At 41.6% G+C, this 27,385-nt stretch overlaps 10 protein-coding genes across 10 annotated transcripts; all 10 read left to right on the forward strand.

Annotated features, from left to right (window-relative positions):
* Nucleotides 1-265: 265 nt before the first annotated feature.
* On the forward strand, nucleotides 266-502 carry LSM04_007765 (LSM domain; the record flags this gene model as incomplete). The annotated part of the gene is made up of 1 exon (XM_067338227.1): nucleotides 266-502. One exon carries the CDS (start codon nucleotides 266-268, stop codon nucleotides 500-502), a length of 237 nt encoding a protein of 78 aa, XP_067189342.1.
* A 375-nt stretch (nucleotides 503-877) lies between these two features.
* Nucleotides 878-1,873, forward strand: LSM04_007365 (Protein kinase domain; the record flags this gene model as incomplete). Its single annotated transcript, XM_067338237.1, has 1 exon — nucleotides 878-1,873. One exon carries the CDS (start codon nucleotides 878-880, stop codon nucleotides 1,871-1,873), a length of 996 nt encoding a protein of 331 aa, XP_067189337.1.
* Nucleotides 1,874-4,032: 2,159 nt separating this feature from the next.
* On the forward strand, nucleotides 4,033-5,097 carry LSM04_009700 (uncharacterized protein; the record flags this gene model as incomplete). Its single annotated transcript, XM_067338248.1, has 1 exon — nucleotides 4,033-5,097. One exon carries the CDS (start codon nucleotides 4,033-4,035, stop codon nucleotides 5,095-5,097), a length of 1,065 nt encoding a protein of 354 aa, XP_067189367.1.
* A 756-nt stretch (nucleotides 5,098-5,853) lies between these two features.
* LSM04_003347 (uncharacterized protein) lies at nucleotides 5,854-7,116 on the forward strand (the record flags this gene model as incomplete). The annotated part of the gene is made up of 1 exon (XM_067338260.1): nucleotides 5,854-7,116. One exon carries the CDS (start codon nucleotides 5,854-5,856, stop codon nucleotides 7,114-7,116), a length of 1,263 nt encoding a protein of 420 aa, XP_067189294.1.
* A 552-nt stretch (nucleotides 7,117-7,668) lies between these two features.
* Nucleotides 7,669-9,696, forward strand: LSM04_006220 (uncharacterized protein; the record flags this gene model as incomplete). Its single annotated transcript, XM_067338272.1, has 1 exon — nucleotides 7,669-9,696. The coding sequence occupies one exon, from the start codon at nucleotides 7,669-7,671 to the stop codon at nucleotides 9,694-9,696; it is 2,028 nt and encodes a 675-aa protein (XP_067189323.1).
* Nucleotides 9,697-10,308: 612 nt separating this feature from the next.
* LSM04_007355 (uncharacterized protein) lies at nucleotides 10,309-12,618 on the forward strand (the record flags this gene model as incomplete). The annotated part of the gene is made up of 1 exon (XM_067338283.1): nucleotides 10,309-12,618. The coding sequence occupies one exon, from the start codon at nucleotides 10,309-10,311 to the stop codon at nucleotides 12,616-12,618; it is 2,310 nt and encodes a 769-aa protein (XP_067189336.1).
* Nucleotides 12,619-14,369: 1,751 nt separating this feature from the next.
* On the forward strand, nucleotides 14,370-17,180 carry LSM04_005117 (Helicase; the record flags this gene model as incomplete). The annotated part of the gene is made up of 1 exon (XM_067338296.1): nucleotides 14,370-17,180. One exon carries the CDS (start codon nucleotides 14,370-14,372, stop codon nucleotides 17,178-17,180), a length of 2,811 nt encoding a protein of 936 aa, XP_067189309.1.
* A 468-nt stretch (nucleotides 17,181-17,648) lies between these two features.
* LSM04_009758 (Conserved oligomeric Golgi complex) lies at nucleotides 17,649-20,519 on the forward strand (the record flags this gene model as incomplete). The annotated part of the gene is made up of 1 exon (XM_067338307.1): nucleotides 17,649-20,519. The coding sequence occupies one exon, from the start codon at nucleotides 17,649-17,651 to the stop codon at nucleotides 20,517-20,519; it is 2,871 nt and encodes a 956-aa protein (XP_067189368.1).
* Nucleotides 20,520-21,079: 560 nt separating this feature from the next.
* On the forward strand, nucleotides 21,080-23,344 carry LSM04_008373 (SWAP/Surp; the record flags this gene model as incomplete). The annotated part of the gene is made up of 1 exon (XM_067338318.1): nucleotides 21,080-23,344. The coding sequence occupies one exon, from the start codon at nucleotides 21,080-21,082 to the stop codon at nucleotides 23,342-23,344; it is 2,265 nt and encodes a 754-aa protein (XP_067189352.1).
* Nucleotides 23,345-24,016: 672 nt separating this feature from the next.
* On the forward strand, nucleotides 24,017-26,920 carry LSM04_007016 (uncharacterized protein; the record flags this gene model as incomplete). Its single annotated transcript, XM_067338329.1, has 1 exon — nucleotides 24,017-26,920. The coding sequence occupies one exon, from the start codon at nucleotides 24,017-24,019 to the stop codon at nucleotides 26,918-26,920; it is 2,904 nt and encodes a 967-aa protein (XP_067189332.1).
* Nucleotides 26,921-27,385: the final 465 nt, after the last annotated feature.

The raw sequence follows: 27,385 nt of genomic DNA on the forward strand, positions 1-27,385 counted from the left end.
GAGAGTGGAAGAAGGTGGAGACTATTTGCAGTTTTATTGCTGATCTTCTTGTGGTAATTTTTTTTTTCTACGGATTCTAGTATCCAAGTTCATGTAGGTATGTTTGCGGATATGAGAGGAAACATTGTAACGGTGAAAGTGAGAGGAATTTAGATGTATTGTGATGCATCCCAAACTAAAACCCTTTCCATAACGGAGTCTTTTTGTTTATTTTATTTTTTTTGTTTGTCTGATGTGTTTTTTCTTTTTCAAGTTGCGGAGTAGGATGGACCCCTTCGTGTTCCTTATTCAATCTGTAGAGAAACAGGTGCACGTTTGTACAGTGAACAATGAAGTTGTAGCTGGAACCTTGCTGGCAGTGGATGATCACTGTAACGTGATGCTACAGAACTGGGTGGTTATGCAGAAAGACGGCAAAGAGGCGTCCAACATGACATCGTTGGGGACACCTGTTCGTTTTATTCGTGGGGCTCAGATAAGAACCATTGCTCTTGTGCGGTAGAGAGCAATCGACGGGAACAGTAGATACTACTATCACTTTTCTTTGTGTATCCCTTCCCTAGTGGTAAACAACTTTTATATTCTCTTCGTTCGTGGGTGTTGAGATGAAAAAATAGGGAGAAACAACGGCAAGAAAAGGATGTATTTGCCACTGCCGATATTCAGGAAAAAATTAAGGTTTTGCATAATGTGTTATGTCGTGTGTGTGTTTGTGTTTATGAAACTATTTTTTTTTTCCCACCGCTCTTCCTTTTTTTCGTAATTTCTTTTGGTGTCTGAAAAGGGATTTTTTCTCTCTTTTCTTGGGTTCCAATCTTTTTTTTTACCTGTTTTCTTCCGGCTAAGCATCAACACATTTTCAACGACCGCGGATTTAATGAATCCCCCAGGGGAAGTGATGTACGACACTTCTTCTTTACAACCGCGGCGTAGTATGGGCCAGTTACACTACGGATCGGTAGCAGAAACGCACGAACGGTATCTTCGTCAAGAGAAAGTAGGTGAAGGCTCTTATGGTGTCGTGTATAAGTGCCTTGACAAGCAGACGGGTCGAATTGTCGCGATGAAACGTATCTCGTTGAAGTTAAAGGACGAGGGAGTACCGGCCACAGCGGTGCGGGAGGTATCCCTACTACGAGAGATAAACCACCCACACGTGGTACGTCTTCTCGATGTCTCCTTACAAGAGTCCAAATTGTTGCTTATCTTTGAGTATATGGAGAAGGACTTGCAGGGACTTCTTAAACAGCGCGCTACCCCACTTATTGGTGGGAAGCTACAGCGCATTATGTTTCAGCTGCTGCTTGGTTTACATGCCTGTCATAGCCGCCGCTTTGTCCATCGTGACATCAAGCCAAGTAACATTCTCATTAATCGTGATGAATCTGTTGTGAAGCTGGCGGATTTCGGTTTAGGCCGCGCTTTCCGTGTCCCACTGCAGACATACACAACGGAGGTCATGACGCTCTGGTATCGTGCACCTGAAGTGCTGTTGGGTGACAGTCACTATCTCCCCGCTGTGGATGTGTGGTCTATGGGATGTGTACTGGCGGAACTCACGCGGGGAACTCCCCTCTTCACCGGTGATACCGCCATCAGTCAACTCTTCGCCATCTTCCAGCTGCTCGGCACACCATCGGAGGAAACGTGGCGCGGTGTCTCCACACTCGCACACCATAACGTTAACTTCCCGCAGTGGCACCCAACACCACTCGCCACTGCCGTTCCAACACTCGACGCACAAGGTGTGGATCTCCTCCAGCGCATGCTTGTGTACGACCCACGCCGTCGCATCACAGCATACGACGCACTGCGGCACAGTTGGTTCGATGAAGTGCGGCATGAGGGGCGTGGTGGCACTCCTCCCGCCTGAGAACTGATAAAACGAAGGAGATAGTGGGCGAAGAGAACAAGTATCGGGAAGAGTATAACTAGAACAAGAAGAATGAAAATAACAGAATGAGGAGAAGATAGAAACACCATAGAGGAAAAAAAAAACTAAAGAGGAAGAGGAGTGGAGAGTAAAAGGGTCATAAGAAATTGAAGACACACAACGATGATGATAATGATAGCCGCAACACTGCATAGAGAGAGAGAGAGAGAGGGAGCCGAATATGGGTGGGGAAAGGGAATAAAACAGATGTAGCTGTGATAATTAATAAGAATTACAAAAACAGGAACAACGCAAATAGTAGGAATAGTGGGAGCGTGGCCGCTGAAGACGAAAGCTTTCTTGTGTGGAAGATGAAAATATGAGTATGGAGAAAAAAGGAAAAGAAAATATGGGAGAGCATCAATGAGTAAATGAGGTTTGTGTGTTTGTGTGTGTGTCTTTGGGGGTTGTGTCTTGCGATCCATTCTGTTCAAGTGAGGGGATGGTAAACGGGGCAAGCGAAAGGTTTACAGAAACAGTAGTACAAAAAAGAAAAATGGGTCCCTATATTATTCCAACACGGAGAAGGGGGAAAAAAAGAAGTGGAAGGGAGGGAGGAAAAGGCCATGAATTCCGTGGTATTGGGTGAGCATGGGAAAGGAAGCTCTACGCGATGAGAATGGTTTTATTGCTTGGGAATTTTTTTTTTCAGTGTGAGGAAAGTAAATGAAACGATTTTGTTTCTCTAGAAGGTGCCCGCATTTGCCTTCCTTTCCTGTGTGTTTCTGCAAACTATGAAATGTCCCATAAGGTATATCAATGGGACGAAAAGAAAAACAGCAGGATAAAAAATAATAATAATAATAATAATAATAATAATAATAATAATAATAATAATAATAATAATAATAATAATATGCACAAGAAAGAAGGCAAATAATAAATAAACTTAACACGTGTGATAATTGCTGAACAGGCATGTCGTCAAGTGTGTTCACTCAACACACCTATCACATTGATAAGACATACAGACAGAGCAAGAGAGAGGGAATGAAATAGAGAATTTTTTCCTTTTTTTTTTCTCTGTCGCTGTCTCTCTGCATAGCAAGAGAAATAATGTGTAATTCACGTGGGCATGAAATTGTCAAAGGACAAAGAATGATTGGCACAACATCATGAAATGGACCCGAAATTTATTTGCATCGCATCCATACAGATATTCTGTGGGTTCGCATGATTAGAACCTTTCAACTGGTGGAGTGAAGACAGAAAGAGGGATAATGGAGGGATTGTGGTTTTTTTTTTTATCGGCATGCGTGTTGCTCATGCATGTTTAGGTGGCTTGACCAATGTGAAAAGGACTAAGTTGGTGGCCCTCGAGAGATGTTTATTTGCTATCTTTTATTATTTTGTACGAGTTCTCTATTCCTGCTTCTATTGTTGCAGAATCTCGGGCTTGTAAGCGGGGGATTATTATTTCCTATGGTCGTGAATCTCCTGTATTTGATGCCGACCCCTGAAGTGTTTGTGAGTGAGTATATCTATATATATATATATATATATATGGTTTCTTTGTTTTTTACTCTCATGTCTCTATTTGTTTTTGAGTTTATGTATCTGTTTCCGTCTATATCTGAGATTTTTTTGGGTTGTATCTTTTCCTTTTTGACTGAGTGTGCTTAAACGTTTCTTCTTTCTCTTCTGTTTATTATTATTATTATTATTATTATTATTATTATTATTATTATTATTGTTTTGATTTATTCCTAGCTTGGCGTTAAAACGCGTGTTGGTAAAGCAAAGAAAAAAAAAGAAAAAGAGGAATTGCTTTGCTAGACAGCTGTAACAAAACTACCCAATACACGTGCAGCGCAAATACAACGAAATAAAGAGCAGCATTGAACACAAAACAAGAAACAAAAATAAGAGTGCAGTCTTTTTTATTATATCGTTGTAGTCATAGTGTGTACTATATACACTTTTTCCAGGACTTGTGCAACACCATCCATTACGGCAACGTTGCTCTTCTGTGGTCATATTTAAGCTAAAAGAAAAAGGAGACTAAGTTCTTCGATATCATTATTATTACTATTATCATCATCGATATTGACATCATCTTTTATTTTTATCCTTTTTTCTTATTTATTTTGCTGCATTCCATGGTACTTGTCCCGTCCTGTAGTGGAATTTACTTTCCCGACACGCCAATGGACAATATCCTCACGCTTACGTGGCAGTGCAACGAAGGGGAAGCACCGGGGCCGTACAGCTTTATTGTGTACAAAGTGAAGTCCTCTGCCCCGCAGTTATTTTATGTGATTCCCCGGTATGGGGCTTTACTTGTCTCAGATGCGTCTGGCAAATCTCTGCATCCCTCTGCTGTAGACATTACGTTTGGCCTTCGCCCTACCACCGGAGATGCACCGAGTGAGATTACGATGTCTACACTACCACCACAGCGGCGTTCATCGCCATCGGTGGCTCTCAGTGGCGCCAGCCATCAAGAGCGGTTTGCGATTGAATATTTCCTCCTCAGCGGGGATCGCCCGGCGTACGAGCGGATCGCCAACGTACTCGCCGCAGACGGTGGATTAACAAAAGTGGTGCGTGCTGTATGGGAACACATCCCGTCTAATGTACCGCGATGTATGCCCATCAATCTCAAGGTGTTCATGTCGGGTGTCACAATGGACAGCAGCAGGGCCAACGACGGTATGACAGTTGTACCACCAGAGGCGAAACTCACACGGCCGTCACTGCAGGAACACATGATGCATCGCGCCTCTATATTCTCACAGACACGTGAGAATAGCACAGCATCTTCCGTATCGCGGTTACCTGAACGAAGTGGAAGCGGCGGTTCCAGTGAGTTACGTGCACTGAAGTTAGGGATAGACTCCCTGCGTCATGAATATGCTGCAACCGGAACTACAAGTGCACGTCGTCCTGACATGTCAGGATCAGTGGGAATGACGTCAGCATCCACTAATAATACAAATACCTACAAGAGTAATACAAAAGGTTTGAATCCAACCCAAGGAGATAGTAACGCGGATATTATTATGCGTATCCCAGAAAAGAATGATATCTTAAATCGACAGAAAAAAAGTGGCTTACCCCTCATTTTTGTGCTCGCAGCCATGTTCAGTACGTATGTGATCGCTATATTGTTTTGGCGTAGAGGTACTGGCAACAACAACAGCATTACTGTTATTCCAATCTAATGGGGCTATTCAATATCAGTGGAATAGGAGTATCCTATTTACAATAGTTGGGGGGATCTCTATGACAAAGGATGCAAACCGAAATTTCTCATCTACTTAAAGACACATTTTCCAGGCAAGCATATCAAAGAATTACTGTGAAGTTATGGTAGTTGTTGTTGTTGTTGTTGTTGTGCTAGGGGTAGGGGATATTGGGGGAGATATTGTGTTCAATTTCTTATTTAGGAAGAAGCGAAAAAGAGAACAATAAATATTTCCTTTGCTTCTTTTGGAAGAGGTGATTGGAAATGGGAATGCAAGTAAAAATCTGTTTTTTTCTTTTTTTTTTTTATGTTTTCCGCGCCATATATTGGGAGGTTATGGGAAATCAATAATACGAGGGACTGTCTAAATAAGTGATATGCCGCTAAACCATTATATATGTGTGTCTGTACTTGAAAAATATCGACTAAAAACTTAGTCAGTGCGTTTTTTTTTTTTTTTTATGTTCTTCGCTGTTCTTTTTTTTTTTTTGCATTTTCTCTATTACTATTGCTCTTCCTCTCTTTTTTAGTCGGTATTTCTGTATATATATATATATATATATATATATATATATATATATATATATTAATTGTATTTTCTTTTTATTTCCTGTCTATCTCGTATGTCTGTGTGGGGGTTAGTATAAGGAGTATATATATATATATTGTCGAGTTAGTTTCTTTTTTCTCCTTCTTTCTACATCCCTCTGAGTGTGTGTGGAGTTGTAGAAGAATGTCTACCGGTAAGGCAGCTGCAGCTGGTATTGGTGGTGTGGGACGTTCCATCAAAAAAAAGGTGCAGTCAAACCGCGATGCCCCATATGCGGCGCGCTTTTTTAATACGTTGTGGACATATCGTACTGGACAACTCACAACTAGTAACATTCGACGCCTCAGGGAGACGGGCATACCGCTAGAATATGGATCTAGCAGCAGCAGCAGCAGCGGTAGTATTAATGGTGGGAATAGTGGGAATGAGAGTGAGGATACTCCTGTAAAAAGTGATTTGCAACCCCATGCACTGCACAAATTCACTGGGGATGATAATTGGTCTCTTTTAATTGCAGTTCCAAAGAATTCTGATCATTTCCGCAATGTTACAGAGTGTTCCCGTGGAAGTCTCATGGTGGGACACACCGATCCGCAATTGTTTCATTGGTTTAAGCAGCTCGGTACACTTCCACCGCGATCTATTGTCTCTGGCTCATTAGAACTACTCACTGGAGACTTACAACAGGAGGCGTGGGAGCAAACATTCTCACGACACCCAGTGATTCACAATATAGCGCAAGAAATGTGGACACGCAAGGAGAGCAAAACGGAGGAAGAATCCGTAACAATAGAACGACGGGAGCGAGAGGAAGATGAGAAGCGCATGCGACGGATGAGCAGCAGTGATTGGCGCGCAAAGTTCAAAGAACGTGAACGTAATCCTACCGCAGAGGAGGATGAAGAACGCCCTATTTACGTTATTAAACCAGAAACCTTCGCACTACTACGACTGCGACCAGAAGTAAAGCTATGGATGAACTTTGTATCACAGACACAGCGGGTGTGGGATCCATTATTTCCTGATCCTGATCCACTCTGTCGTTGCACTCCGCGGTTTATCCGCATGTTAAATTTAGCACGACAGAAGCTGGTACCATCACTCAACATGAACTACTCTCTAAAACTCACGAATGCGTTTGTATTTGAGATCGACAAGAAAGGAATCTGGGCGATGGGGACACAGGAGAACCTTGACACCAAAGCTGCTGCTTCTTCTGCTTCTAGCGATGATGGAAGTGGTGGTGGTGGTGCTTCTTCAGCTCGTGAAGAGTGGACGGAGTTGCGATTGGAGTTTGGTAAAGGGCAAGAGATACGGACAGAGCAGGAGATGGAATGGTGGGTGCGTGGACTGACGAAACTTGGCGCACCGGAGGTCTCTCAATCAAATAGCAGCGTGGAGGACGCTGGTATGAACCCGGAGGACTATGATTACCGTCACATTTAAGAGAATGAGAGTGGAAATATATATATATATATATATGTATTAGGATTCTTGGTTCGTGGAGTGATGTGAGAGAGGTGGAAACGGTGAAGATCTACGATGTACTGTTTGGTATGATTGTGGGCGTGATTTTCTTCTTTCCCACTTGTTTTTTTATTATTTTATTTTATGCGCCTTCCTACTCTTCTTCAAGGGCAGACGATGCGAAGCACGAGGAGACAGCAATAGAGTGAAAAAGTATCTCGGCACACAGCGTGGATGATAATGATGAGTGTTATATTCCAATTCCCTTTGAAGAAAGAAAAAAAAACAGCCCTTGTTACTGTACGGGTAGTAGCAGTATTGATGGTACTAGTGGTGGTACTAGTAGTAGTAGCATCAATAAAAATACAGAGAAAGAGGAGTCTCTCATTTAATGCACTGGTGTATTCGTTGCGTTTATTTTTATCTTTTTTCTTACTTTTTTTTCTCTCTTTTTTTTTTTCAAGTATTCTAACTTTTCGTATATCTAGTCTTTTATTCTATATATGGATCCACCGGCGAAGAGCGCCACAGATGAAAAAGCAAAATAAACACAGAGATTGCGTCAAGGTGGTGCGACGTGAGGCCTTGGGGTGTTATGTAATACGTATGATTCTTTTGGTAACGATATTTCTTTTTCTGTCGAATGCATATTTCTTTTGGGGTAACGATAATAGTATCATCGGGAGCAGCAATATCATAGCTGCTAAGAACTATAGTTACGAAACTAGCAATGTCACTGTCAAAGAAAACGTCACCGATGAACCTATTGAAGAGGATGTGATTCAGGTTATGCTGCGTATGCCGGCTCCACTGTTTGAGCCGAGATACGTAGGGAAACAGTTTATTATTGAGTATGAACAAGAACAACGAGAGAAACTGAAACAAGAGCAGCAAGAAGAATTAAATAATGACAGTCCTGTGACACGAGAAGATATTGAGAGAGCGAAACAAAATGTAGTATCAATGCTTCCTAGAGAGAAAACCACGCATCCTGACAGGTTTCCAATACGGAATATTAGTGGAGAATATTTACAACAGGTAAGTGATGTTCTCATGTCACAATTTGGGAACTTTGTGATTGACTTGACATATGATGTAGCACCTTTGTTTGTAGACTACGGTTGTCGTATTGGTGTGTCACTAGCACGACGACATGGGCGTAGCACTGTACTGTGTGTCTATGAGTCTAGTGATATAGCACGAGAGTTCCCAGTAACATTAGTTTCGCCACCTCGAAATCTTATTCGCATCGTTGCACATAATGGATTTTTGGGTGCTTTTTTGCCGTTTTTTTCTTCTTGTAATTTCGTGACTGTCTCAACTGTATTTCTGCCGCTTGCGTCAACAGTAAATTCAACAAAAAATGAAGATGAACTTGTTCGTCTTGTTGCACATGCCGTTCACAACAGTGGTGCGGTACTGGCAGTACTTCCAGTGAAAGACTGTAGCGTACTGCTAGATTTATTGAAAAAGATGCGTCCCTCTGAAGAAGTAGGTGATAAATTGCTATCTCATGCTCTGCAACTTGGCTCTACTGTCAAGTGTGACATTGTGGCTGACTTTGAAGAGTATCATCATGCGAACAAGCAAAAAATAAGTAATAATAATAATAATAATAATAATAATACTGGTGTGGGTACTGGTGATATTGGTGTGAGCATGCGAAGAAACGATAGTCCAATTTTAAATGACAAGATCAATAGCACTGGTGATAATGTCAATAGTAATCAGAATCACACTCCTTTGCTGCGTCTATTTCGCCTTAAGGTGACGAGGAGTGCGCGTTTTTGTCGCAAAACGTGGGGTGCACCATTTGTACAGTGGGACCGTGCGGTGTTGTGTGCATACAATCGCACCCGCGTACAATTCACCGTACTTGACGTTAACTTTCCCACAGAAAACAATACCAGTAAACAAAAAAAACAACGACTTAGCTATCGTCGCCGTATTCATCCACTACAGTACGTTCCTTCTGTCGCAGTGGATTCACTACTCGCGGCCGGTCTTTCCCTGTATGATCGCCAATTGCTCTTTGCTGCTATGCTCACAACACCACGATACCCAGACCCACTGCCGCACAACTGGATGGTGGGAAACCCAACCGCCTCCGGAATGGGGGGACGTGCTTTTCGCATAGATCGATACGATGAACGCTTCTCCGCTGCAGTGGCAGAAGAGCAAAACTATTGGGCTACCAGCACACGTGGTTATATGCGACTACTTTCCCACCACATATGTCTAAGCACACACCGCGATGGAATTCCACTTGTATTATACGATCTTGAACCCGCAGCACGTGCTACTTGCCGCACATGCATCAACAAATGTTCTTATTTTCCAAAAGGCAGTGCACCATGTGGTGCATGCGTACTCTGTGCTGCCGCCCTCGCACGATACACTCGTAGTAACCTTCTGTTGGAAGGAAACCCGCGGAACCAGAGAGGTTTACAACTCTCAGCAATGAGTTCGTGTATACGACAGTACAGGAACTACCATACGGCCCGTGCCGTATGGGAGAGCTGGCGCCGCAAGGAACAAAATAGAAACATTACGCTTTGATTGTATTTAGAGAGGGTTTGTTACCGTTTTTTTCTTTTTTTTTCCCCCCTTTTCGTCTGTTTCATTCTTTTTTTCTCACTCCTCTGATGCATATATGTTCACTCTGAGCTAACATCTTTATATATATACATATATATATATATGAATTTGTTTGTTTTTATTGTTTTAGTGTTCGTTTTTGTTCTTAATGGCTTGGGTATCGTATGATTTGAAGAGTTTGGTTTTAGCGTGCTGCAGTACGCTGGTGAAAAGAGGACGATAATGGGGAAAAAGAGGGAAAACAGGGCTAAGAAATTAGATGCATGGATCGTATATTGAGTATTTATTATACGTGTAAAAGACTGAGAAAAATCATTCTGAGCGTAACAGTGGAATACCCGAAGGCAATTAAATGTACCAAAATAGATATGGTTGCACGCTGATAAATAATAAAAGCAAAAAAAAAGTAACAATCCAAAATGAAATATTTGCTCTGTTTTATTTTGTTTTGCTTTACTTTATCGCCACGTATGTTCGCTCTTACAGTTTTTCTTGTTCTGTTTTTTTTTTTTTTTTTTTTGGTGTGTGTTGGGGTGGTCATTGTAAAAAGCTAACTGTCCATCTAGGTAATTCATGGCACAACGAGATTGGTCAGGCTCTAACCAGTGGTATTCGCAACAACAACAACAACAACAACAACAACAACAAATGCAAATGCATCCACCACCACCACCACCACCATCACCCTCATCACAACCACATCAGCAAGTACCATCACAGCAGTTTGGCCCTGTGCCTCAGTGGCAATCGATGAATGGTGTTAACATGCCAAATGGTATGATGCCACCTCCGTCCTATTCCATGTCGTATGGGCCGCAGCTCACACCTCCTCCGCCATCGTGGGGACAAGCACCGCCATTATATCAACAAACATACATTCAACCGGGCTGCTGTGATACAACGGCCTGCTGTGGACCACCTGGACAGGCGGATCCATGCAATTGTTGTTCTCCTGCTGTAGGTGGTGTTGGTTGCTGCTGCAGTAATAATGGACCAGTTGATCTCTTCTGCTGTGGGCCACCAACAACTCCTGGCTGTTCGAGTTGCCTCACATCTCGCTGTGATTGGACCTATTGTGTCATGTTATTTTTTACTTTATTAAGTGTGGTTGGTTTTATCATTGTTATGATCTTCAATAAGAATGATGACCTTTTTCAACGGTTTGAAGCTGATGACACTGTGGGGCTGCAGAAGTTACTACAGAATGAAATTGTTAGTAAAGGAAACGTCTGCACGTCTAGAAGTCTGCTTACTATTGGTGGTACGGTTTGTTTGGAAGGTAACCTCAATGCCAATACTTTTGTCGTTCAGCTTAGCGCTTGGAATACGGCAAGGGATGCACTTTATTTTATCGCCATGGTATTCTCTATCTTTACCTTTGTATACGCCAACCTTGTGGATTACCAACGCAAAAATGTCCGAATGCAAAGCATGGAGGGTCAATTCCAACAACAACAACAACAACAGCAAAAACAAGAAGAACGACCGAGACAACAAAATGAACGAAAGAAGCAACAACAAAAGCAGGGTAAAGAACCACCGGTAAAATCTAAACAAAAAGACAATGGTAGATCTGCTTCTCAACAGCCAAATCGACAGCTATTGGGACCACCCATGATTCGTGGCCCTATTGAAGTTTATGGAACACCATTCTATGAGTTCATGCGTATTGCATGGTTTGTAATGGGTGTAGCTGTATTTTTATGGGTCTGTAATATGATGGTTTCCTTCTGGAAGTTCTCGTCTTTTTACCGCAACTCTACGACAGGAAAACTGCATGAATTCTTTGAGGAGTATAATGTCCGCTTCAGTGCGAGTGTCATTTGCGTCACCATATATCTTGCATGGCCACTTGTAAATATATTTGTGGAATTGGCGCTATGGGTGTTCTTTTTTATACCATGGGTTATAATCCGCAGTATCTGTAAACCCGGCATTGGCCGTCTTCGTCCTGCACTGCCATTAGATGAAATGCCTGGTTGGGTGCGTCTTGATATGTTCTTTATGGATTTTAATGATATTCGGCGTATCGGTTTCTCAGAGCCTGCGTGGACGCTTCTAACTGGTAGTACGGCTCCATTGATGTCCTGCTGCATAGATCCCACCATTGACCGCGACCCGACCATGTCTACATGGCAACAACAACAACAACAACAGTGGTATGCCCGCATGCAAGGTATGTATCCAATGGGAATGGTATTACCACACACATCTCCAGCAACTGTACCTGTGGCAGCACAAGGTCAAACACACTCGGTAGACATGCGTGCTGTTAATACTACTGATGCTAATAATAATAATGATAATAGTGATAATAATACTGGCGGTGGTGGTGAAAGCTCTTCAAAAAGTCGGCGGCATCACGAGGGGCGAAGCAGCAGTCGTCACAAACACAGAAGCAGTCGGGGTTGCCGCGAACGTGATGAGGATGATGTGATCGCACATGATGCCGATGTGCATTCATTCACAACATCCGCCACACCGTCCATCTCGCCATCGGCAGCTGTTGTGGCTATTTCTCCTAATGCTAATAATACTAATACTAATAATAACACTGGTGGTGACGATGATGGTAAACCGCGGCGGCGACACCGCAGCAGTAGTGCTATTCGACACAGAAGCCGACACCGTGATGGGACGAGAACATCACGTCACGCTGGCGGCGATGACGGCGGAGAAACAAACGGCGAGGGCGGTGAAAGTCGCAGTAGACACAGGCGACATAGCAGCAGCAGACATCGACGACACAGCAGTCGTGGTCACAGCCGCCATGAGAGTTATGCGAATGTGAACAACACTACCAACAACGCCAATAATCATACTAACGATAGACCTGATCGTGTTAACAATGCCGATCTTGACAGAATGTTGGATGAACTATAGTTTACTGCCTGTCAATATGCAGCAACAGCAGCAGCGGCAACAACATAGATGAGGCTTGCAGCCGATATAGTTTTTTTCTTCTTTTTCTTCTTCTTTTCTTTGACTGAAGAAAGTATGCTTTCGCTCGCTAAGTGTAAAGGGAAACAAAATAGAAACAAAAACAGAGAGTACCCAAGTATAGACATAAGGGCGGGAAAAAAAAAAAGAAAACTGCAATATTCAAGAGGGCGTGATATTTAGACAGAAATAAACTTGAGGGTATATGTCTACTCTTAGAATGCAGATATAGGGTGTTGGGTTTCAGTTTGTCAAATAGAGAAAGGGTGAAAAGAAAGCGGATAGGGATACGACAAAAAAAAACGAAGGAGAGAGAGAATAAGATTTTGTACAAATGATAATATTTGTACATATGTAAATACTATTATATATGTATACTCTCTGGTCATAGATATTTCATAAAGAAGTGAGAATTGCAAAGGGATAGAGGGTTCTCTCTCTCTCTCTCAAGAGAGAGAGAGGGGAATAAGATAAAAAGACGGAAAAAAAAGAAGAATATGATGAACGTGAAGAGCGAAAACGTAAAATTTCTTTTTGTCATTGTCTGCTTTGTTTATAAGTATTTGTCTACGTGCGTCCCTTTCTATGATAGAGCGAAGTATCTAAAGTGAGACAAGCAGCAAAGTACTAGAAGTGTTTATGCTTGTGGTTACACTCATACACAACACCCCGTCTTTATTTATCCACACACTTGTGAAAAATGATAGTAATAAAATAGAAAGAACGTCTTCTATTTAGAACATGGGACTGGGGGTTGCTGTAGCTGCCGCTTTTTTTATTATTGTCGCACGATAGAGGATAAGACTGACTTACATGACACATTGGAAGTCCTCTTCTTGGTGTTTTCTTCTTCATTTTTGTTTTCTTTCCTTTTAAGACTCATGCTACGTCGCTTTTTTTTTCTCTCTCTCTCTTTTTATATATTATCTTTCTTTGTATCTTGTTTCTCCACCGATAGTCATTTTTTTTTTCTTTTGTACTCTCTGTTTTGTGGGCGTTTCTGTTTATGTATCTGCGTAGGTGTAGTACAACAAAATCATATTGGGTATTCTGTAGATTATATACAATCTATATTATAGGAGAGTTTATACACAATATGCAAATGAGATGGATCGTAGTTCGTTTCCTTCGCTTCATTGGTCTGTTTCACAGTCCATGTATTTCTTTTTTTCAACGATCATTTTGTTATTTCAATTGGTTTGTTGTGAGATATATTTCCTTTTTTTTTTTTCTTTCTTCTTTCTCTTTTCTTTTCATTCTCTTTCCTCCCGTTCTTTTTCTTTTTCTTCTCCTATGGGACCCTTTAGCTCAATGTTGTGAGTGCCTGTTTCCGCTTCTTTGTGGTGTTTTGATTTTGCATTTTCATTTCATTTCTATTTTGACACACAATGTCATACATTCGGACACTCAGACATGCTTTGTACCTGTACAGAAGCGAGTGTGTCGACTACATCGTACCTTTTTTATTCATCTATTTATTCATTCATTTCTCCTCTTTTGTTTTTCCCATCTTTTCTTTTTTTTTTTATTTTCTAGTCTGTACTGGTGTTTTTTTTTTTTGTTCTTCTTCTCTTTTTTATTCTTTTTCTTCTTTCTTCTTTACTTTTCTATTCTTTGTTTGTTCTCAACACACACACACACACATCCTCAACGCCCATCGGGTCTGTCGGCATAAAAAAAAAAGAAGAAATCTAATGTCACGCACATACGATGGCCCAACAGGAGATGTGAATACGGCGTTTGTTCGGAAAGTGCAGGATTTACTATCATCTGCTTCGCATGATAATGGGAGTGTTACTGCCGCACTGCAGGCCTCACCACTGTATGATGCTATTATCCGATTTACAACATCAGAGAATGCGAAACAACAACAAGAGAAACAGCAACAAGAGAAGCAACATTCAGCACCATCTAATACAGTTGCAGAAAAACAAGATTTGATAACTGTATCATCATCATCATTACCTGGTGCTCCTGTTGTACCATTAGCCATTGCTCGTCGTGGAATCGGGCCGAAAGATCCTCTTCTGCTGCGTAAACTTAAAAAACAGCAACAACTACAACGACAACACGAACAACTACCACCATCCTCACCTTCATCTACATCCTCATCCTCTAATCTTAAAAAGGATGTTAATAGTAGAGCTGTAGGGCATGAGGAGGAACACCAGAATCAACAACAAATCTTGCACTGGAGCAGACGTCCATTGCAGGCAATGACGAGTGCTGGATGGGACGTGTTTCGCGAGCAATTAGGCATTCACATAGAAGTAGTGGCCCGCCGAGCCACAAACACCCAAAAACAACAACAACAACAACAACAACAACAGGGGACATCTATGGTGAAGTTTAGTAGCGAAATGCTTCGTCCAATACGTTGCTGGGAGGAGGCACGACTGCCGTTCTCGCTTGGTACTATTGTTGCACGCCGCTATGTACTGCCATCGCCCATTCAATCTCAATGTGTACCGCTCGCAATGGCCGTTGCACCCACACCGAGTGGAAAGATTGACGTCCTCGGCGTTGCAGAGACTGGAAGCGGCAAAACAGCTGCGTATTTAATTCCACTGCTTGCAGATGTATTACGCCGCACTCCACGCCTTCTTGGCAATGATGCACTTATCGCACATGGTCCTCTCGCTCTTGTTGTTGTGCCAACACGTGAACTTGCTGAGCAGGTAACGCGAGAAGCCCTTGGATTTGTGCAGGGAACCTCCAAAGATGAAGTACGGCGTCTCGTACAGGAGGAGTATAAAACAGATACTCCGCATAACTCTAATCATAATACGAGCCCTAAAGTAACTGTTGCTGATATTGAAGATGATAATATCAACGCTAATGATGTACAACTACACAATACACTTGATGAAATTCGTGTGGTGAAGGTTGTTGGTGGTGAAGCTGCAGATGCGCAGTACGATGCACTAGCGGCCGGTGCTCATGTTGTGGTAGGGACACTTGGTCAATTAGATGCTTTACTACAACAACGATTACTTGCCTTGGGCAATACACGCTTCGTCGTATTGGATGAAGCAGATCGTATGATTGAAGAACAACAGACGGAACGTCTTGTGGCAGTACTACAGCGGTGTCCAATACCGCGGCAAACGATTATGTTAACAGCCACATTAAGTTCGGCATGTGAGGATGTGGCATTAAAGTACTTTTCACCAGATGGATTTGTGGTGGTGCGTGTACCTCATCGATGTTCCACCATTACGCAGGTATTTGAAGTGATGCCGAGTGATCCAGGCGTCGCCACAATGATGGCATCTGCTAATCATAGAAAAGGAGGAAGAGGGGGGAATTCCAATAAACATCACGAACAGGAACAGGAACAAGAGGCTGAACAGAAACAACAACAGCAACAACAACGACAATTAGAACGACGACGGAATCCACTCATTCATCCGCTAAAGTTTACACGACTTGTGACATATTTGGGCTATGCGACAGGTCCTATTGTAGTGTTTGCTAATGAGAAACGTACGTGTGACGCATTGCATGATGAATTGCGTGCAGAGGCGGTCCATCTCGCCGCACTAACGGAGTCCTTTTCTCTCGAAACACTTGTTGGAGAATTACCACCTGTTTTGCGTCAGAGTTCACAGAATGAACAGCAACAACAACAACAACAACAACAACAGCAAGGGCGTCGAACAGTGTTGAGTTTAAGTAATATGCGTTCTGTTGCTTTGGTGCATTCTGAGCAGTCACAAACGGAACGGCGGCGGCTTGTGGAATTATTTCGCCGTGGCGAACGTCGCGTACTTCTCACAACAGATCTCTTGGCACGTGGTTTAGATGTGCCAAACATATCGCTTGTGATTAACTATGATATGCCAATGGTAGATTCTGTTGGTAATGGTAATGCTGCTGCTAGTGCTAGTGCGGGTGAGGAGGCGGTTCAGAAATACATTCACCGTGTTGGACGCACAGGCCGTGCTGGTGCGAGTGGAGTGGCGGTGTCGTTTGTGTGTCTTCCATCCACGTTGATTCAACGTGCAGAACAGTTTGTGTTGCGCAGTATGGCAACACACGGGGATGGCTCGAAACAACAAATGCAGCGAATAACAGTGCTGCAAACTTCCGCGAAGGCGAAAGCGCAAGAGTTAGATAAACGAGAATTAACAGGATCAAAGAATAAGGATAACGACATGGAGGATTTTATGCTACATCCAGGAGAGGAAGATGCTGGAAATGACAGTGAAGAAGATGATGTTGCTGAACCACCAAGAGTACGTCAACGATTTGAAGATCATCAGAATCTACAGGATGAAACGGTTAATGGTAGTGATGTTTTTCCATCATTCTCACATGATGAGTTGCTCTTGCGACCATTATGGACTTTTCTTGTAAGCTGCGTAGAGGCGAATGGGGCTGCTGTGCGTGGGGCAGAATTAATTCAGCAGCAACGATGTCGTTTAATTCAAATGTCTCCGGTACTTGCTGCATTAATGACGGCATTTGCACAGAGTTCCCCACATGGTTCCATTACCACTTAGTCTATCTTTTTCTCACGTTCTTACTTCTTTTTTTTTCGTTTTTCTACTATTGTTGTTCTTGTTGTTTTGATTCTTTCTTTGGCCAAGGTCATTTGTGTTATTTATATTGTTTGTTTCTTACTAGCACACCATTTGTGTGGTTGCTAGACGTACGAAAATATATATTTCCTCCGTTGTACTGATAAGTACAGAGGAGTTGTGGCGGTAGTGTATTGCGCTCTTTCTTTATTTCTTTTGTTTATCTTCTTCTTTATTCCTTACTGTATTTACTACCAACATATCCCACACCAAGGGCGTGAGTAGGAACGAAAATACACAGTGAAATAAAAAAAAAGAACACAATAGAAGGAAAAAGGAAGCCAATTAAGACAAAGGACGAAGAAAAAAAAAAGAACACACATACACGAACCATCAGGAACAACAAAAACAAGAAGAATTTATTCGGGGCAGTAGTAGACGATTGTTGAGATGTACCGCACAGGCACTCTAGAGGATCGCGTAGAGTTATTACTATGCCGCATTGCTAAAGGCGCTGAACAACGTGATGCCGTTCTCGAAAACGTCGCCCACGCCGTTGCCGACACGGCAAGTTTAACCGCATGCGTAGATGATGTGCGTACTGTCTCACGTCGCATGTTGTTCTCCTCCGTGGATAGTGCTGCTGGACTCGCCCGCACTATTGCCGTGAGTGCTGGTCTCGCCGGTCGCAGTTCCCGCCGCGTAAAACAACTCGATTTGTTGTTGCGACGTGTACGAGATGCAAAAACGACGGCGGATGCGCTGCGTGAGATGCGACACACCGTGGCACGTGTAAATAGCACGATTGACGCCGGGGATCTTGAGCGTACGGTGCAACTTCTACGCAAGTATGAAGAGGCCAGTGCACACTTTGGCGGTCCTGTGCCTTCTGCACTACTTAATGATGATGATGAAGAGGAAAGTGAAGAGGAATATGGAACTAGCGAGGATGAGAATGGTATGAAAGGTACTACGGAGAAGGTGCTTATAGGAACTGACGGTGAGGAGGGGAAGTATTCACATGAACAGAAGATGTTGAGTGCAGAAGAGAAAGATGCCTTCTCTTCTACACCTGGGCGACAAGTAAACAGTGGTGATGATGTAGTTGGGGGAGATAATAATAATAATAATATTGATAAGAGAAGAAATACACTCAAGGGGAAAAAGAAAAAGAAGGGCAAGAATAATAAGAGTGGTAAGAACAATGATGAAGCGGTAGGTGTAATTTCATCAGCGCGGGAAGCAGCTAAAGGGAAACTACTAGATAAATTTCGTTTGGCTACTCGAGCGAATGACAAATTAACTATTATGCAAACAATACGGTTACTGACCTTTCTTGGTTTTCGTGATGAGGCCTGTGGTCTCTACTGTACATGGATTTGTGAACACACGATTGCGGCACTAAATAAAATGGTGGAACGGGAATTGAGAAAGATGGATGATCCAAATGAAGCTGGTATGAGTCATCTCGCACTTGTCTCTACTGCTCTTGATGTGGTTGTAGCAGCCTTTGAAAATGAGGAGGAGTTTATGCGTGAAACGTTTGGAGATGTAGGTTTATTGCGTTTACTAACCGAGTTACATAGTAAATCCACTAGCCAATGTGTGCCAGTATTAAAGGATTTTTTAAAGAAACGACAGGAAGTATTACGTTCCGTCACAGCGCCTGCTTCTGCATCTTATTCAGATACTACTGAAAGTGATGTTGGTGGAGGTTTTACGAATCTCGCAACGCCTCGGGCATCTCTCGTAGCCGTTGACCCACGCCGCACGGATCAAATTCTAGAGGAGATGGCACATCTTGTTTCTTGTTGTCATTTATACTGGGCCTTTGCACAATCGAAGCAGCAGGAGTACGTACACAATGTTGAAGAAGGTGGGAAACAACAACAACAACAAGGAGGGGGAGGAGGAGGAGAACAGTCGACAAATGATGTAATGACTTCAGTGGATTCGTTATGGTCTTCACGAGATAACCCACTTATGAATACGGTGCAAGAGATCCTTGCAGTGTTTGTGCCTCTACAGAAGAGTTACTTTATGGCAGCATTTGATCAAGTTCTGAGATTGCAAATAGATGCCCTAAATGCTGCAGGTAGAGAGGGATCGATGGGACCTGGATCAGCGGGTTGGGGTGTTGGTAGTGGAATGGGCGACGGTATGAATGAACGTACTGGCAGAGTTACTGGAATCGGAGGTACTTCGGGTGTTGGTGGTAGTAATAGTAGTAATAATAATAGTAGTAAAAAACCTGAATCTGTTTCAAGTCCATCTGCCAGGACGGCAACAAACTTTATGACAGGACTGGCAGCATTGTATACTTCTACCGGTATTGCAACTGCTGATACAGCAGCGAATGAGTTTGAACAGGATGATGCCTCTCAACAAGTTCCCATCACTTTACCAGATGATGTATTCTTCTTTCTTCGTATTGCTGTTCACCGGGCGATGAATACGAAATCTACACAGATTATATCCGCTGTGTTTATTGGATGTGCAGAGCTTGTACAATCTAGAGTTATTCCAGTACTGCAGGAGTACACAACTCTCCCTCCTGCAGCACAACTACACCAACAGCAACAACAATTACAAGAACACGGTTACACAATACCTTTTCGAGTACTACGATGGACAAGTGCGGCTCAGCGTACAGCCAACTATGCACACAAGCTAGCAGATGAATTACGACAGTTGACACGTGCAAATAACTTCACTGGGAAAGATCTATTACGCTTTAATGAACTCGCAGAAGATATGGATGTGATATCACGTGATCTCACCGCTACGGTAACACGATGGCTTACACAATACGCTGAACTTTGTTATCAAGCCCACATCGCCACCTTCCTAGACCGCTTCGCCTCACTCCCATACACACTCACCGAAGATGTCTTTTATCACTATGAGTTAAGTGATCCGTGGGTGAATGCGTGTGTGGCGGCCGCGACCACCGCCCTTCATCCATTTGACACACATCTCGACACATACAGCTTTGATCTTTTTCTCCTCGCCCTCGTACGACGTGTGTCAAGTGTGATGTGGCAGTCGCTTGTGCAGAAGAGCTTTAGTGCGTATGGGGCGCTGCAGGTGGATCGCGAGGTGCGAACACTCCGGACATTCTTTCTCGGCCGCGCCCACGAACAACAACTCCGCGAGGCGTTTCTCCCGCTAACAACAGCGACGACACTTCTCTTGCTGGACTCCCCGCAGGATGCGGAGCTGCAGGATGTGGGCGAGGGACTCACCGCAGAGGAGAAGCGGCGGGTGTTGGCCTGTCGGGCAGAGTTTAACCGGGCGGAGATTGCGAGAGTGAGGCTGTAGGGAATGAGAATAATTGAATGAAAAAAAGAAGAGGAATTCTCAGTTGCTAGGCTTCTGTTTTAGTATTATTATTATTATTATTATTATTATTATTATTATTATTATTATTATTATTATTATTATTATTATATTTTCTTCTTTACTTTGCGTGGGAATGGGCGGCGTGATGGACGCAATTATTGCAGACATGCATACGGTTTTTTTTTGTTGTTTTTGCTTTTGTTTTTTTAGTTGCTTTTCCCGTTTGCATTTTTCTGCTTTTTTATTTCTCATTCAAAACAATACCTTTTTTTTAATTGAAAACATTTGTTTTCTTTTTCCTTTTCCTTCAAACATTCTCTTTTTACGTTTGCACGTTTTTGATTTTTATTTTATTATTATTGTCGCCTTTTTTTTTTTGGCTTCTTTATTTTTTCTTTGAAACTACATGTGATGTAATATAGTTGTGTATTTTTATATCTGATTTGTTCGCGTAAAGAAGAGGAGGTATCTGTGCTTGTAAGTCTGATAACCGTAAAAAGGTACCAAACATCATTTATCTCCACGAAAAAAAGAAAATCATGTCATATAGTTCTGGTAGTAGGGGTAATAGTAACACAGGCGGAAACAGCCATAACCCTAACAGTACCAATAATAATGATAATAATAATAATAATTACTACAGTCATAACAACAGAAGTAGTATGAATAGTGGGAGTAGTGGGACTGGAGGAGTACGACGACCGCGATCTCCAAGTCCTGATCGTCACCAACAGCATCAACATCAACATGAATATAATCACAATCCACATTCCTATTATAATCGTCACTCACAACAACCACAAAAACATTCATACCCGCAAAGAGGAGGTCGTAATTCTCCTTCTCGTCGTGGTCCACCGTATCGCCGTCGCCGTGATGAAATGCCCTACACTATTCCAAGTATTGCCCCACGATTACAAGTCCCACATGAATTGCCAGTAGATGTTACTGCTTTTTTAGATCTTGTGGCTTTTTACGTTGTGCAAGGTGGCCCGACCGTGGAGGAGGAAATTATGAAACGTGAGGAGAACAATTCCCACTTTGCCTTTCTCCATCATCCCTGGCATCACCCTATGCAGGTGTATTACCGTTGGCGACTCTATTCTCTGCTGCAGGGTGATACATTTCTAAAGTGGCGTACGGAACCATTTCAAATGGAACGTGGAAATGATGCGTATGTGTGGGTACCACCGCCCGCCATCTCAAGTGGACCGGAGTGTCTTTTGAATGTTTTTGCACAGGAAGTACCCACTAATAATAATAATAATAATAATAATAATAATAATAATAATAATAATAATAATAATAATAATAATAATAATAGTGACATCAAGAGTAGTGGTACTACTACTAATACTAATACGTATACTAATACTACTAATAGTACGACAACGCATCCCATTGCATCAGCGTCGTGGTTATCACGAATGTGTGTTTCAGAAGGTTCCTTCTTTGTAACTTTGGGAAAATCCGCGGTTACGGAGTGGCAGCAGTTACTTTACATGGAACACCGCGTGGCAGAAGCGGGGCGTAGTGGACAAACATTGGAAGAACGATTGGGCGCCTTAACGGCGGTATTGCTGGATCGTGGATTGATTGCACAACGTATGGTGTTTGCTGTTGAACACCAACACGCCGCATTACATTTGATGAGTCTCGCACTTGATGAAGTTTTACGTTTGGCGTATGAAGCAGCTAGATCTCTCAAGGACATTAGTCTTGGGAGTAATAGTGCTGCAAATATCAATGTTAAAAATAGTAGCAACACGAATAGCGGTATTAGTCAAAATACGAATAATAATAATAATAATAATAATAATAATAATAATAATAATAATAATAATAATAATAATAATAATAATAATAATAATAATAATAATAATAGTAATAGTAATAATAATAATAGTAATAACAATAATAATGATGATTATGCACTAAGAGCGGCTGCACGTTGTTGTATGTGTCTGTCGTATCTCTTTACATTAAACGATATTGGAAAGAATGGAAATACGGTCCCATTAACAGAAGAAGAAATTGCCACAATCGCACCTCTATGGGAGGTACCCAGCGGTGTAACAAGTATGAATAGTAATAGTAATACGAACACCAGTCATAATAGTATAAATACGACTGGAATCCATTCTCATATCTCAAGTTCCACAAGCATGGGAACAAGCTTCACATCTCACACAGATGAACATGCATCTCTATCTAGTGGATTATTACCATTGCCATCTTCATTAAATCCTGCCACTTCATCATCATCATCATTATCAACAGCAACCACAATAGGAGGAGGAGTAGTTGTGGGAAGTGTAACCTCTCAACGTTTGTTGAATCGTGCACTTGAGAAGATCATCCCAACACTCATTGAGGCCACTCTCATTGTGGCCCTCTGCACGGTTCAGCAGTACGGCTCATTAACAGTAGATAATGCACGAGAAACCGCACGGAGTTCCGCCAAACCACCGGGCGCAGAAGAAACGGAAGGTATTTTACCGTTAGATATTGATCAGGCCGCTTATGTACATGTACAAGCCAAACTCGCTGCCACCCGCAGTGTCATTAATACAGTTAATACAGGAACTAACACAACAGCCACAAACACAGGCATTGCAGCTGCTGTTATGACTGTGCGAAAGGAGGATCGGGATGCTGTTTGCATGATTGCACTGATGTTGATTTCGTGGCTTAAACAATTATGTGCATCATGGGCGGAGGGTGATGTAATTGGAAATCGTTGTTGGAGTACTTTACTCACAAAGTACGTCTGTCTTCTCTCACAACCTATTGAAACTACATAGATATATATATATATATATATATATATATATATATATTTCTGATTTCTTTCTTTCTTGTTTTACGTTAGTGGATGTCATTTGTTTTTGTGTGATGGATATATTTGTTGTTGATGTTATTATTATTGGTATTTTTTGGTTTGGTTGTTTATTTTCTCTGCTACACTATACCAAAAAAAAAAACGTTCTAAAGGAGGGAAAAGACAAAAAAAAAACGAAGAAATCAAGAAACAAATAAATACACGGTATATAGTATATATATTATGCTGCTTATAATTATTAAGATTAGACTCTGTTGCAATTATATGGACAAATATTACATCAAAACTACCATGTTTATTTTTCTTTCCTTTTTTTTTCGTTTTTGGTTATAAAGCAGAAAGGATTTCTTGTAGATTACAGAATCAAGGCAATTTGAACAGAGAAGCAACAATAATAAATAACAATAATATATATTACCGATACACAGTTGCAAGTAAAAAACAAAAAAGAAAAGAGTAGTAGCGTTGGCAGTACCAGTGCCTCTCAAAATAGTTTTTGTTTTTATCATTCTTTTATTTCATAGTAGTGTAGTGTTGACCTTGCATTCCCTTTTTTACTTCCTTCTAAGAGATTGATAGAAAGCTATATATATATATTGTGTTACTGTATTTTTATTTCATTTTCCCGTAATAGATGAGCCGCCCCACAGGTACGACCACTACTGACACTAGTAGAACAAGTAGTATTTCCTTTCACAGTACCAGCAATGCAGATACACACACAATTACGATAGCATCAACACAAATATCATCTTTTACGCCTCTTCGCAGGAGTCGTCATGCCACAACGTCTATTCGTGTAAGTGGTACGCCACGCATTAACGATAGTACGACGAGTCCTTTGCCGTTTAATAGAGTATTAACACCACGTGTGGTGGATGTTTTACGTGCAGGGCGGCCGCCATCGCGTGGACGTGCGAGTATAAATAGACTCGCACCGGACGCACGCACAACTCCACCAACCGCCCCACCGCGTAGACATATAAAACAAAAAAAAGAAGAACAAGAAAATGATGAAATTGATGAGAATTATCTACGTAGTTTTAGCAATATAAGTGAGAAGAGGGAACAAAATAAGAAGGATCATCATAATAGTAGTAGTAATAGTTATCATGGCCATAGAGGGAAGAATAATAATAATAATAATAATAATAATAATAATAATGGTATATGTGGTTCGACCTTGGCTCTTTCTACGGCGACGCCTATTTCTACATCCGACCCTACACCAACACCAGCGCCTGTTATGACCGATAATAAAAACAACAATGCAGATAGTACGAATATGAATAGTGCTAATGCGAATAGTACTGGTGTTGTGTTGGCACCACCGCAGGAGGAAGTGTTGTTAATGACATCAACACTCCAAACATCCGAAGATCACGAAATGCGAGAAGAATCGAAACAGAAAGAAGAAGAAGAGAGAAAAGAAGAAAAAGAGACATCTTGCAAAGATCACACTGACACAGATGGAACAATGCCGAAAAGTGGTTCTTGTGAAGATGCCCCCACTGCACCTCTTGTACTTACTGGTGTACAGGAGTCGTGTGATAGACTCTCTGTTACTTCTAATAATTCTACTGCTATTAATATTAATAGTCCAAATGCGGCTGAGATTAGAAATAGTAATAGTGCGATAACGAATGAGAATAGTGCGACGTTGTCTCCCTCACCACTTCCCTCCGCACCACCGATTAAAGCACCAGAAGAATTGGAGAATGATTCAAATAACTCACCGCCTTCGTGGCCCACTCAACAACAACAACAACAAAAAGTAAGAGAACAACAAAAAGAACAAAAACAACAAGAAGTAAGAGAAGACCCTCAACAAAGTTCATTCAAATCAGCTATTCGTATGCCACCTCGACGACCGCAGCGATTATCATCGAATGATCTTCCATTAACAGATGGACCATTATTAATGCCTCGTACCGCAACCCCATCGCCACTGGAAGGAGGAGGAGAAGATGTGAAAAAAAGAAGAATTATAATAAAACGAGAAAACAGGATGTCCACGTCTGTGCCGTATAGTGTAAATGATTATTATGTGCCTCCTGTATTGGAAGAAGATAATGGATGTGTGTTATCACCATTACCACCACCTCTACTTAAACAACAACAATCATCGCAACATCGACCACCACCTCCTCCTCCACGAGAAGAACCAGAAGAATATCAACAACCACAACAAAAACAATATCATCAATCATATCAACAGCGGTGTCAAGAACGATATCAACAAGAAGAAAAAGAAAAACGTATTTCTGTAAAGTACGAAGATATACGTCGATCCTTTCCAACAACTATGAGATGGCGTGATGGTACATTGCGGGATGTTGGTGCGGCGGTAGATGCACTTTTAACACGTGGATCATCTACTTTTCGCCCAACAACTCTATTGCCTCCGTCATCATCATCACCGTTATCTTCAAATGAATCCACCACAGTACTTGTGGTAGCAAGAGAGGAGTATAATAATAATAATAATAATAATAATAATAATAATAATAATAGCAATAGCAAGAATTCGAATAGAAACCATAATAGAAGTGGATCCTCTGAAAGCCGAGTTTCACATGGACCTATGGTGGTGCGTATATTTGTACCACGATCTGTGTTAGATGAGGCCACCGTGTTGGATCTAAAGATTGAAGTTCAACAACAAATTGGTGTGGCGGTGGCCGAACAAACACTTCGCGCCAATGGTGTAGTTCTTTTAGATGATTTACCGCTTGCCTTTTTAGATCCCGATACCGTACTTTTTTTGGAAACTCAACGGCGCAATGATACAGCCGTTCCCAGAGAAGAAAAACAAGAAGAAAAAGAAGATGAGAGATATACGCAAGAACGAGATTCAATAGAGAAGAAGAATGATAACAATAACAATATGTATACAACACCACAGGGATATGATGGAGTGATGTTAAAATCGAGATCGTCCACACCTTCTGGTATAATTCCAGTCTTTGCTTGTAGTAGTGGTAGTGGTAGTGGTAGTGGTGTATTATGGCAGAAAGGTTCCGTAAAGCAGTCGGATGAAATTGCAAAAGAGTCGTCTAGACATCCGCGTACTATTGATAGAAGTAACAATAGTAGTAGTAGTAGTAGTAATAATAATAATAATAATAATAATAATAATAATAAAACGTTACGTTATGATCCACCACAGGAGGATTACATTAGTGCCACAATCTATATGAACAGTGATAGTGATAATAGTAATAATGCTATTGATATGCCTCCCCAAGAGAAACAGAGGCCTCAAGAGGAGAGAAAAGATCATTTCTTTACCAGTAAAACTTCACCTTCTTCTTTAATAGAAGGCGTACACGCGCCCACACCGTTGGCTAATGCAGAATGGCGGAATGGCGAAGAAAGTTCCTCCGCCCGGCGTAGTCCGCTGGAAATGCAGCGATCGTCCATACGGCATTCACAACGGGAATTGTTAGAAGATGCCATGTTGAAGGCACAACAGCAAATGGAATTATTAGCGTGGCTGTGCCGTCGTACACAGCACTCAAACACTAGTCAGTACTAAATAAATAAGAGGAATAATTAACGGTTAATGGTACTGGGTGGGAGAGCAAACTGCATGTGAAAGGAGAAGGATTAGGAGGTATACACCCATTTCTTTTTTTGTATGATCTGATAAACCTTGTATCTAGACAGCAATAGTGATGTTCTTTTTTCGTTGGTTGTTTATTATTATTTATTTATTTATTGATGGTGTTGATTTGTGTTTATGGTTGCTGTTTGTTCTCCCTTTTTTTTTCACATACAAATGACTATGGACCCTATTTGTTATTTATGATTATTATGGTTATAGTTATTACAAAATAAGAAGAATTTTTCTCCTTTGCAACAATAAAAAAGGAGAAAAGGAGATGATTTTCTGCTCCCTTATCTTCGTTGTATTACTGGTATTATCGAATGGAAGAATATGATACATATCTTCTTGTTGTTATTGTACTATTTATTACTACCGACTCTGCTACGATATTGT

Source organism: Trypanosoma melophagium, assembly GCF_022059095.1.
Source record: "Trypanosoma melophagium isolate St. Kilda chromosome Unknown ctg31segment0, whole genome shotgun sequence".
In the NCBI taxonomy this organism is placed as follows: domain Eukaryota; phylum Euglenozoa; class Kinetoplastea; order Trypanosomatida; family Trypanosomatidae; genus Trypanosoma; species Trypanosoma melophagium.